A 13,594-nucleotide genomic window follows, 5' to 3' on the forward strand; every position below is an offset into this window, starting at 1 on the left:
AAGTTCTCAAGTGACATAAACAGTATAGCTAAAACACCCTCCAGCCTCATCTCCCCAGAGCTCTTTCTGCCTCACAGCCTCAGCTATTCTGTGCAATTTGCTGTGCCATCAGAACAGCAAGCTCTCTATGTAGCCAGAAGGACAGGGAAGCATATCCTTCTACAGAACATTCTCAAACATTTATGCATTAAATTCAGTAAACTATATTAAGTCATATGCAATTCCAACAACTTAATGAATAGAAAAATAGTCAGCATTTCCAAAGCTACCATGGCATTTTAAGAATGAAACACTGATTATTCTCTACAAATGAAAACAGACTCAACCCATCATACTCCTTCTGTCTTCCAGAGCCCCATCCACTCTTAATTCTTTCCCAGTCCTCAAAGGAATGGCTTGTGCTGTTACTAAAAAAATTAAGTAAAATGTAAACACAGAGTCCATTAAAAGATGCAAGATGCTTTGCACACACACATTTTGTAAAATATCATCAGTTTGAGGAAGAGCTTTGAATGTGGCCAGCAGTGAAGAATTCCTTTGTTAAGCAGAGTTATAGTACTTGTTCTACAAAGGAATCCTGAAAACTAAACTTTTAAAGTCAAAATGAGCAAGGAAGAATTCCTCTGAAGAAGTCATTCAAACTTCATGAAAATTTCAGCCTAGCAAAATGTATGCAATGCAATAGAGAATACATTTTTTTAAAGAGTGACAGAGACATGAAGCACTGAAAAACAATTCTGAAACAGAATAAGATCATCTAACAACAGAATGCCAAAAGTTTTCAACAGAATAAATGCAGATTTAGCAATGCACCAAACTGCACATTTAATGAGTGAAAAATATAGGCCCAGAACAATAATACCCATTTAGACTAGTTCTATTATTGTTCTAATAGAAATATTTTGTCTCTGTAAGGACAAAGTGCTACATAAGCACGGGATAAGAAATTACTTAATACTACGACATCTGCCTCGAGGCGAGCTGAGACACAGAGGTGAGAATGCTACAATGCTCGATTTCAGTCATGCATTTAAACACCAAACTCTTCAGAGGTGGCCAATGGTTCTGCTTTAACTTTTTAAGATTATGATAATCTAAATACTTGTTCCACTTCTTGGGTCTCTTTGATGCTCTCTCTGTGAACAACAAAGTTCAGTAAGTGGGAAAAAAATTATCAAGACATAAGTTTTTTTTGCAGTATCCAAAGTCATATAACTTAACAGAACTACTTTTTTCCAAGTCAGAATGTCATGAGTATTCTTCTGCTACCTTCATACAGCAGCACACAGAGACTATTTTTCTGCTTGCTCCAATAGATTTATGCAAGGTCATAAATCACTGTACCATAATAGTTCACTTTTAACAAGTAAAAAATGTCTGACACTTTGAGTGTTACTATATTTTTTTATGGCTGAAAGTGTACAGAGATCAAAGTTTTCTGGATTTTTTTTTTAGGCTTGCTCTATACATTCAGAGAAGTGTGTGACAGAGAGGGTTTTGCCACATGTTTAAATGCAAAGTCTCAAGGATGTCCGGAGAGAAAAGAAAATTACTGAATGTCACGTTTCCAGCCCTTCATATGACCAAAGCAGAAGCAGACCTATTTTTAAAAGAAAACTTTCTAGTAACCTTATATGCTGCTACTGTTCCCTCTGGATTCCCCTGCAAATGAGTCAAGAGTTTGAGAGATACTTTTCTGGTAACACACATAAACAGATAAATAAATTATCACAGGCTGAGGACAATTTAAACATCTGGGAGCCAGCTCAGGCCTGTCAAGCAAGTCACAGACACTCAAGGACAGGAAAGATCAATCTTCAGCCCCTGATTTCTGTGCCAGAGAGTAGGAGCTACATCACCCACTCCCTATACGAGGAAAACTGTGTATTTCTAGAATAATTTGCTCTGTTTCTGTATTCAAAGACACTTCTATTCATTTAATTTACTGAGGGAGTGGGGGTGGTGAAGCCAAACTCAAAATACAAGGATTCAAATCACTCATAGGTTTGTCTCAGCTATCTTCTCAATACAGCACTTCAATTTTCCATCAATGTTACTGTGCAGTAAGCTGACTTCCCAGAATTAAAAAGGAATAGGATTTATAATAAAATGCAAAAAACTGCAAAAGAAATAGTTTCCAGTCTGCCAAACTAAACAATCTCATGTCCAAACAGTTACATTCACACACAGAATATAAGGACTGTTACTCAAATAGTCCCTGCAACCAAGGCACATGGCCATAAGGCCAATAAATGAGCCAGCACAATCCAATTGCTAGACCTGTTGGACTTAATCCTTGGACACAAACAGTTGCAGATCCTGACTATCCCCTAGTTACACTGACCACAGGGGAATTCACATCAAGTTTTCTTTGCCTTATTTTTGTTTTTCATGAGGATAATTCCTTTCTGGTGTGACCAGACTCAATACATGTGATGTTACAAATATTATCCACCAAGGGTGTTAAAATTAACAGTTCAGACACACAAAAAAACAGGGTTCTGCTTCACATGACTTCTGGCTGACACAGCTGGAACTCAGCTGCAGTTTGAATCTTTGCTTCAAAGCCCTTCAAGCCTGCTCTGCCAACAGCAGAACTACTTACACAGTCATTTAGGTGACTTTGGTAAGTCACTCCTTACTGTTAGGCACTTTGACACAGCTTTATGAAAATGGAAGTCAAATTGCAAATGGGGCAAGGGTTTATGCAGCATGCACATTATGGATCTGCTATCTTTCATCCCATCAGATCACTCTCAGAACTAGTAGTTATAAGCACCAACACAGGCAAAAGTAAGCTCTGCTATTGCAGTACAGTGCTTAAAACATTCAGTGTAGACAACAAAGTATAGAGAAGGTCTGTGTAGCCAAAATCCCCTTCCTTCAGATGTCTTCTCTTCCTTCCATCTTTCACACTTCATGTATTAACTCACTACTCTTAACCTGGCAAGGAAAGTATTTCCTTTCTGGAAACACACATGATAGATGAAACCTCTGTCTCCACTACTTAACATCTTTGTTATTACTTCAGCATACCTACATCATCACAAGACATTTCTGGAGTCCAAAAGCTTTTTACTTGCTAACAGTCTCTTTTAATCAAGAGGGAGAAAGAGCAATATTTCACCCCACATGTACATATGCTAAAGAAATAAATTCAACATGTTTTTTAAAAATATCATCTTGTATTAACTGCACTTAAGATTGCTAAAAATTGGACAACTATCACATTTCACTAGCTTTCTCCACCTCAGAGAAGCAGTTTTCATGATTTCATTCAACTTGGGTAACAGGATCATGTTCTAGCTCTCACTTAAGAAGCCCAGTGTTGTTTTGCTGTTGACAATGCATGTACAGGTGTGACTAAATAATTCAAAGTTTTCTTAAAATATGGTATTACATTTTCTAATGTTTCTGATTTGTTTACAAATAGAGCATCTTTATCTTAAATATGCACATATAACAGTAGTGATTATGGACTGTGGACTTAGATTATGGACAGTTATACACTCAAATACAAATGGAAGACAAAAAATTACCTAATGCAAAATACAGTTTTAGAAGGAAGACAACAGTGTTGCTTCAAGTGTACTTTTAACAAACAATTCAAGTAGCTAGGAAGACTGTCACTTCTTTGTACTGCCATGGGTAACTGATTTGGACAAGCTCTCTTTTTGTCCATACCCTCATCACAAGAGCAGCTGCTGAAGCTTTGCCATTTCAAGCACATGATCCATGTGTCACCTCCTTGAAATTCTTCAGTTCTTCCTTTCACTGCACTTCACCTTGCTTCAGCACGTCCCCAGGAGGCCTCCTCTGTTCCCAACACTTAATCTCTGAAACTTGTCTTGCCCATCAAGACATGTTCCCTTGGATAGCATTTCTGATTTATCTGAAGTTAAGAAGAATGCAGCTCAGTCTTCAGACTGTTTCCCTTACACTTATTCCATTACATTTTCTGGAGTCTTTTGGCACTCCTGTGCCAGTTACTGAAAACCTCTTAGCTGGCAGGTTTTTCAATAAAGACATGACTATCTGGAAAACTGTTTCAGTCAGCATTGAACTCTTGTAGTAAAGAGAGATGCAACAATCTGAATCAACAGACTGTACAGTGCTTCCTCCACTTTATATGCAATGTTGAAGTGGATGGCCTAGGAGACAGGGGAAAACCAATTCTCTTACCTCATAGCCAAACTGGAGTTCATCTGAGGTTAGCATAATGATATCATCATCAATAGCCAGCACTGCTTCTGTTTCAATCTCGTCATAAGGGAAGAAGCGGTTGCTAAGTTTGTTTTCTGCAGTCCTAACAACTTTCAGGGGAACACGAATCTTTGGCCAGAGGGAATCTAGAGAGAAAAATTGAAAGAAATAGAATTGAATGTTATACTTTACTTCTGAATATGCATATCCATCTTAGCTGCTTTTTACTCTTTTCTTCCTTGCTCCTAAACAAATGCTTCTTAACGGTGAATTTACAGCAGTTTCGGTTTGGCAAACATGAGAGCAACGAAGGCAAGAGACAGAAGTTCAGCTGCATTTCCCTCTGTATCTCTCAACAAAGAGCTCCATGGGCAGCTACACAGAGGACAGCTTGCCCAAAACAGCAACTTGCAACACTCCCAGAGCAAGCGCAGGGATAATACATATTGGTTCAGGGCACACAGTGTGAAAAGACACTTCACTCAACTGCAACTAAAAAAATTTGAAGCTGCAGTATACAATCACTGACTGCAAGTCTAGGATCATAAATAATTTAATTAAGAATGTTAGTTCTATCAATGGCCAGGCAAAAAAAGAAATTATTATATCAATTAAATGTTTAGCACTACTGACTATTGCTAAGGAGTAGATTCTGTGTCTCAGCAATTTCTTCCATCTTCAAAGTCCTAAGTTACAGTGATAATTTAAAACTAGATAAATACAAATGGATTCTAACTTGTGCCCTACAGCATTCATCCAAGTAGAATAGAGCACTGGAGTACACAACCATTAAATTCACAAGTCAGATGAGGATTTAAATAGCAACAGAGCCCTCCGTAGATACAAAACTGGATCAAATTCACCCTACCAATTAATACTATGGTATAATTTCTATTTTTTCCTATGTGTTTAACATGTAGCACCTTAAGTGTCATGTTAACAGCTTCTGCATTTATTCAAAAACTTTCAAAACCCCATTCTATTCCTACAAAAGAATAACTATATAGGTGTAAATACAGAGCACCAAGCTAAAGGAAACGGAAGGTCTGAATATTAAACATTCATTCTAAATGCATATAACCATGCACAATTTCTAGCACAAAGGTTAACAGTAGTCACTATTACAGTATGATGCATCCCAAAAGCAACTGTTTGTGAAAAGTATTTTAATTAAAAGCAAGAGAGACATGGGCAAACTGGAGAGAGTTCAGGAAAGAACCACAAAGGTAATGATGGCAGTGGAGCATCTTCCCCACAGAAAAAAAAGCTGAAACTGCTGTGGCTATTTAGTCTAGAGAAGGCTCAAGGAAGGTCTCACCACTATGAACAAATACCTGAAGGGAAGAGGCAAAGAAGAGAGAACCAGACTCCCTTCACTGGTGGCCAGTGAAAGGACCAGAGGCAATGGCACAAACTGAAACACTGGAGGCTCCCTCCAAACATCAGGGGAGACCCTGCCAGAGTGAGTGTGACTGAGCACTAACACCGGTTGCCCAATGACGTAATGAAATCTCTGCTCTTGAAGAGGGCACGTTCCTGCTTGAGAGGGGGATTGGACAGCTGATCTCCAGAAGTCCTTTCCAAGCTTAGCCATTCTCTGATTCTGTGGTAAGTGGAGTCTAGAGGAACTGATACTGGGCCTGAAGGCACTGGCATTTTCATGTCTGAAATATATATAAATTTTCAGTGCAGTTTGCAAGTGACACAAAGCCTGGAGACATGAAAAACAGTGAGCACAATAAAGTCATACAGAGCTTACTGAACTCTATATGACAGGACTGCTTAGTAAACTAGGTGCATTTGAACAAAAAACACACTGACACTTTTGAGACACAATTAAACACTAGGACCAAGGCAACTTTCTCCCTAAAAACAGCTTCTGAAAAGGATTAACAGGATAGAGCAGACACTAGTTCTCAGCATGCTGCTGCAGCAGAATGGATTTATATAATTTTTGTATGTATAGATGGGTATGTAGTAAGAAGTCAGGGCAAAGGGCAGGACAATTTTACCTATATGCAGACACAGACAGACAGAGCTAAAATACTGTTTCATTCTGGCGCTTTTATATTTCAAACCATGTTAAAACACTGAAAATGGTACAGAAAGAATCACATGAGTTATGTGAGGTCAGGAGAAAATGCCTTTTAGTAGAACATGGAGATCAATCTGTTTAGTTTACTAAGAGAATGAACAAAAAGTAGATTTGCTTAACAAGTTTAACAAGCACCTACACAAGAAGAAAAATGCCATGTATCTCCAACAAATTGGAGAAAGACATAACAAAAAACAATGACTGGAATCTAAAGCCAGACAAATTCAAAGCATAAATAAGGCAGACATTTTTAATAGCAACAGTGGTTAACCTCTGGCAAAAGTTTAAAAGGATAGCAATTGGTTCTGTACATCTTGTCTTTCAACAAGGCTGGGTATTATTATAGAGGATGCAGTCAAGTTTGAAGTCACTGGACTGAAATGAAAGGCAATGTGGGGACTTACGACACACAGGTCAACCCAGATGGTCTTACTGCACCTTCTGCCTCAAACTCCATGAACAGTAAGATGGTTGACTGTCACCAGGAAAAAAATAGGAAGTCTGAATCAAACTACTAGGACATGGGGAGCAAATACAGAAATTCAGAAAAGAGCATAAGGAAATAAGATCCTTGTTTTTGTGTTCTGAGAATAAAAAGTGGAAGTTAAAACAGGTGTCAATGCAAAAAGCCACTGTAAGGACAAAAATAAAGAGAAGTCCTAACCTAAGGAAATGGTTTAAGTTTTTAAACAACAATATATGGTCATATTCTGGAATTGTTCTCAGCAGAAGGATCTGAGGAATGCTAGCTGACAAACCCAAAAATAATAGGATACAATTATGTGCACACACTTTCACTTCCATTATGACCTTGAATCAGGTCTGCCTCCAAGACAATTCTGCACTCTTTCCACTGTCTGTTGCACTAGGAAGAGAGTACCAGAGAAGAGGAGAAGTTGCTTCATTCCCACATGTACAAGTAAAATTTGCTCTCAGGAAGAAGTGTCCATCCCCATCACCACTGGGCCTCTCAGACTTAACAGCTCACACAATACTCAATAAACTCGCTAATCTGCACACTGCTAAAAGACACCAGAGTCTGAACACTACTTCACTCAGGAAAACAAAGCAGTATTTCCAAACCACAGCAAATCTTCAAAAGTCAGTTTTTCTTGGAGCTGTATTTTAGAAAGGATTGGCAGGTATGAGTGGCCAAAAAAAAAAAAAAAGAAAAAAAAAAGAAGAAACACGGAGTGATATTTACTGGCCAAATCTGTATTCAGTATTCAGTTTCCTAGGTTTTTCCTGTAAGTTTGAAACCATGTCTGTAAAATCTACTTTTATCTGTGTGGTCTTGTAGACCATGGCCTTTATTTGACACGTATGCACGTTCTTGTCCTGTTTCACTCAACCCTTGTCCTTCTACTAGAAGGCACAAGGCATTAGCCCTAGCACGTTTGAGTGGTTTGTGATATTGACCAGCAGTCAGCTGGAAGGATTCAATCCCATCACTGATGGACTCCAGGGGAGTCACAGTCAGCCACCAGCTGGGGACATTCAGCAAGCTCCTTGGGGCCACTACAGAAATGCAGCATTGATTCCAGTTACAGCATTACAAGCTCACTTTATTCTCAGCACCCACCATAAGGTCTTTAAAAGCCCAGCAGGAATCACAATCTGAAATGATGATTCCAGTAGGAGACCACTGACATTCTGAAATTTTCAGCTTCCTAGTCATTGTAACCTTAGGAGGCAGTAACATTGAATGACTGGAAGTGATTATTGCAAATTAGTACTCTTGATTTCACTCACTGCTTTCTTACTGGTTTAGCATACAACGTGCAAGTGCCATTTTATAAATGGTAACAGACACTTACAGGTACCTCACAAAGACAGATGTCATTGCCTCATAAGAACTACAGACTGTGTAATGTTTGCAAGATTCTTAAAGACCTTTGGATAATTGCCTATAATTATCCAAATGTAACCCCAGAATTAGTATAAAATAAGTTTATGCAGCCTGAATGATCCCAAAAATACTGTTACAAGTGTTTCAGGTGCAATCAGAATTGTCATATGTAGGCATGTATTTGTAAATGTATATTTATGTGTAGCATCAAAGTTTACATTTGATACATGTTAAGCATTCTTTTATTCACCCTTTTCTTCTTTTTGTGTCTGCTACATTTTGAAAAAAAATGACAACCAAATTGCAACAAAGTGCAGGAATAGATTGAAACAGAAATTGAAACTGAAAAATCACTAGGATCAAAAAATAATAATTTGGAAAAACAAGCATGTATGTAAGTATTAAACTTCCAGCTCTTCTGAAAAATCAACTATTTAATAGCTTACTAACAGACATGTCACTTGCATAAAAAATGGTTAGAGAAGGAAAAAAAATGAAAAGTGTATGAAAAATGAAGATGTAATCTAATTATAATCAGCACGCATCTCAGATGTCAGCAAATCCTCTTAAATCCACATGATTTACTAAGGTCTTGGAAAGTCTCTCAAAATAACCAGTTCTCAACAACGGGTATGTTACTGTCAAATATTTGTGCTTTGAGAAACATAATATAAAGTTTCTGAATTTAGCCTTAGATTAATGAAAAGAAAATACAAGCATTTTGGAGAAACTCTGAATAAGACATCAGGGTACCAGTTACTCTGCAGCATGCGAAATGCACAAGGCTACTTGCTGCCTAGAGGCTGACTTGATACTGGATGTTGCTGCCCCTACAGAGGTGGAAGCACATGGGAGATGTTAGCACACAATGGCACCTGGGTAACAACTGGCAACCCTGGCAAAATTTGCTGTCATAAAGGACAGCAGGCTCCAGTGAGAGATCCAAGCATTACAAATTAGCTCTGCCACAGGAACTCCAAAAGAAATACATATATAAAAAAGACAACAGTCACTTCAGAAGTCAAAGTTTTAGAATCCATCAGGAAGGTTAAAATTGCCAATATTTATTTTAAAGGACCACAAAAGAAAAGTATTTGTATTTAAAGAGCAAGTAGAAAAAGGTTTGCCACTTCTGTAATATCAGACTTTGAATTTACAGAAATTGCTTGGAAAGTTCTGAGAAACTTCAACACTAGCAAAACATATATGGAGGAAATTCTCAGTTTACAGGATTTTGTTATAACCAAGGTAAAAGCACAGGATTTATTCTTACAGTAAGACAGACCTTTAATAGAGTATGACAAACACAAAAGAAGCTTAAGAATCTTACATCATGGCAGAAGATCCTTTAGGTGTACAAAAATAAAAATGCATGTTTGGACAGGGGACTACTCTTACTTTTTAAGAATCAGTGAGGACTCTGTGATGCAGCTGAAAATAGAAGCAAATTATGGAATTAGAGCTCTCTGGAGTGAATACAAGTCTATGTATGTAAGGATTCTGAAGAGAATGACAGGCATCTCCTATTGTGTGTCATACTGAAACAATCAGGAGTAAAGAGTGAATAACACTTACACTTGCTCTCTGGTAATGACTCAGGTCACGATTGGAATTATCTGCTATTTAGGACTACTGATGCACTGATTGCTAGAGAAGCCCATAGAAACAGTGTGTGGTCCTCTCAACACAAAATCACCAGTTTCCCAACTCTGTCCAATGCAGCTCCCTCTTCTAATGGGCTTACAGACCCTAATAACCAATGCATGGTGGTGATTCTGGCCAGCCCACAATTCCACCTTTAAGTCCTGCAAGTCCAAATCTCACAGCAAAATTTTCAAGCATGATTTCAAGATGATTTAAACTGTAGGATAAAAAGGTGCCATAGTTACATTCGCAGTTAAAACACTCCCATATAAAAGAGCAGCAAAAAATCCCATCCTCTAATTATGTGTTTCTCAGCTACAGCTGCCAGTGAATCACATGAGACATGCAGGTAAGAGAAGGGAGGACGCTCATGAGAAAGAGGCAATTTCATTATAACCTAAAGGAATACCCTCTCACACAAAAACCTCTCTCACTTTCCACACCTCCCTAGGCTTGTGATCAGATGTTTGTAATGAAAATGTAACTAAGCTTGCACACTGTTCATATATAAAAAATGATTTCTTAGTCTGAAATCCAGCCCTGTTTTCAGTACTGAATGAACTGTTACATCATACATAAAAGGGGGATCATTAAAAATAATAGAGCGCAATATTTCCATGGAATGTATTATTTCTTTTCAAAGAGAAATGGCACTGTGCCATGGTTTGGGAATGGTGCTCCCCAGTTCAGTGCCCCACCAAGACTCTCCAAACCACACACTTCTCTCACTCTTTCCCTTCCCTCTACCTGCTGCAGGAGGATGGAGAGGAGGAGAATTGGAGGCACAAAAGGCAAAGATCACAAGTTGAGGTAAAAACAACTTACTGCAAACAGCATTGAGATAAAATGAACAGTAGTGGCAACTGCTAACAACAGGGTACAGGAAAAGAAACGATTCTCATGGAAGAAAACCCAACAACAGACAATACCAGACAGCTCCTCCCAGCAAGTTTTTTCCACCAGAAGAAAGCTCTTCTCCTTGGAAGAGACTCCCTTTCCCTCGAACTGAGTGAGGTAGTACAGAATAGTGAGGTGGTACAGGCTGCAAAAATTAACCCTCTCCCAGCCAGAGCCAGGACACACCATCATGTTGTTAAATAGCACCATTCTCTGTATCCCTGCTTCTGAGAAACTGGGAAGCTAATAACATCTCAGCAAGTCCTTTTGCAGCCCAAACATTATTGCTGATCTTGTCAGCAGACAGAAGTGTATTTACAAAGGGAATTACTTGCTCTGCATACTTATCATCCATTCCCAGTTTCAACACTCAGCGTAGGAAAAATGAGAATCAGTACAGCAGCTGTACAGAGCTAACCACTATTCTTCTTCTAAGTAGTATCAAGTTCAAAAAATAGCAAGTAATACTTGAATGCAGATGGTTTGTTGCATTTGCAATTGGAAGCAGCAGGTAAGGATAATGAGGAACTGGAAACACAGCATAGACTCCTGATGGCAAGAACTGAATGCCTGTCAGTATGAAAACCAATATAACAAATTTTTTAAAATCCACTTATTGGCTAAAATCAAGGCATTTTGATGACACATACAAAGACATTTGTACAAACATTTTTTTTTTCTGCTTTACTGCCTCAATAACCGCTAAGAATATCTCATGACTAGTGATAATCTGGGTCCAGAATATTAATTCATATAATGCTTTCACTTCCCAAAACTTCTGTGGAGTCCATTTGGAAATATAAAAAGGAAAAACCCTTCCAGAAGTTTTGCAAGGTAAACAAAGACCGATAAAAACTGGCAGAAAACCTCTAAACATGCTGTGTTTGTACCTGTAGTTGCACAGAATCCCATACAGCATAACCAATCCTCATACCTGAACTTTTGTACAAGCTCTCATCTGATACTTATTCTAGCTGGTCCATTGTTGCGGTGTGTTGCAATGTCCTGTTTTAAACTTCCGGTCCCTTCCCACGTGTGCCTATACCTTCTCCCTTCCCCCTCGCCCCTTGCTGAGTGTGCCCTGTCAATCAGGCTAACATACCAGCAAGGCGTCGTGTGGTTTGTCCCTCAGGCCTGGGGGACATTGGATAGGTGTCCCTAGTCCCTTGAGACCCTGCCCCTTTCACCTGGTTGGTAGCTCACCTGTCCCCTCCCCTTCCCCTGTCCCCGAGCTTAAAAGGTTAATGAGACCATGCGGCCGTATTCTGTTGGAGAAGTTGCTCTGGTTCAGACCTCTGTAACCATGGAATAAACATCTGGCAACCCTCCAGCAGAATCCTCTCCTTCTCCTCTTCACCATCGCCAGAAGCTCTCTCTCCTGAGGTAAACGGAGTTCTTGACAAGCCTGGACTTGCACCAGTGCCCTGCTGCAATCTCCAGCAGCCAAGGTATCTCTGGGGTAAACACCACAGAAGCCGCCTTTGGCTCAGCAGCGAGGGTCACACTGACCCAGGCACAATCTAACTGGTAATATTGGGATACCTATTCCAATAGTCCATAGTAGCTTGCATGAATGCAGCTAATTGAACATTGCTGATGAAACCTAATTAACACTTTTTCAGTCTCTGTACAGAATGGCAGAATTTTGCTGGAGTCTGAAATTTAAAAAAATTGTCAGAAGCATGGCAGATCTACTTACTATCAGAATTCCTTCCATTATGGCTGAGTGAAAAGTCTGTTTAGAGCTCAAAACAGGTGCTTTCTACTCACATTAAAGTGTTTATATTGTTCTACAGAAATCCACAGAATTATTCTTGTATATAACAAAACAGAACATTTGATTCTAGGACACAAGAGCCCAGTGTGTTAAGATGGGTTTGACTGGCTAACTTTCCAGATTTCCCTAGGAAGTAGTATTGCAAAATGCTTGCAATATGCCTTATGGAAGACTAAAATCACCATGAATTAATTCTCTAGCTAATCAAGGAAAATGACATTAAGTCCATCATCAAGAAGCCAAATTAATTAAAAACTTAGAAGTTAAAAAATTAATTCCTGGGTTAAAAAACCAGTGCTGAGTTCCAAAGGCACAGTACTCAAAAAAATCCCAAACCTGTCACTGCAGTTGTTTTTTTTAATTTGTTTTTAGATAATACCTCCTTAAGGTACAGCAACAATTCAAAGGATACTCACTTTCTTTAGCCCCAACAGTTTATATCAATGTTGTCCATTAACAGCATCAAATAGAAATACAAAGATTATTATTTCAGTAATACCATAAGAAGTTTATAGCAACTTAGCTCCAGGATCCACAGCTAAACAGAAAATACACACTCTTTAAAATACATTTTTCATTTTTATAATATAACCAAAGGAATCAGTCTATCACACATGATTTCTAGCTTGTTGCATGTTTACTAACAGTAACAGATTTTTACATTATAATATTTATGTGGTAGACAAAGTGGTTTCTTCACTTGTCTGAAACAAATATTGGTGGGAATTTCTATTACAGACTATTTTTTTGAATTTCAGAACTAGCAATTTAGAAAAAACACAAATGAATGGAAAAAAAAATGTTTGGCTGATGGAGAAAATCATAATTTCTGCAAAATATTCCCAGCAGCAGGCACTTAGACCACAATGTTTATTTTAATTGATCCATTGTGAGGGGAAAAAATAGATTTTTTTCCTGTAGTATTTCAAGGCTTTTACTATTTTTATTAGTATTATACACATAGTTATGGGCCTATTGACATTACTGCTGCATTGATGGGCTTCTTGCATACAATTCACGGCACAGAAAATAAGCAAAACTCAGCCAAAGACACTGAACAGAGATCATGTCCCTAAATTCATTGAGTACTTAAGATAATAAGCTGATTCTATAATATTTTAAGCTTCCA

At 38.4% G+C, this 13,594-nt stretch overlaps 1 protein-coding gene across 4 annotated transcripts in view; it reads right to left on the minus strand.

Annotated features, from left to right (window-relative positions):
* The window catches only part of EXT2 (exostosin glycosyltransferase 2), a 75,608-nt gene that overhangs the window by 14,170 nt on the left and 47,844 nt on the right, over positions 1-13,594 (minus strand). For all 4 annotated transcript variants that reach the window (XM_064714641.1, XM_064714643.1, XM_064714639.1 and 1 more), the window contains one exon: positions 4,183-4,349. In XM_064714641.1, coding sequence (XP_064570711.1) covers positions 4,183-4,349 — 167 coding nt within the window. The remainder of the gene's footprint in view (positions 1-4,182; positions 4,350-13,594) is intronic.

The sequence above is a fragment of the Zonotrichia leucophrys genome, chromosome 5, assembly GCF_028769735.1.
Source record: "Zonotrichia leucophrys gambelii isolate GWCS_2022_RI chromosome 5, RI_Zleu_2.0, whole genome shotgun sequence".
In the NCBI taxonomy this organism is placed as follows: Eukaryota; Metazoa; Chordata; class Aves; order Passeriformes; family Passerellidae; genus Zonotrichia; species Zonotrichia leucophrys.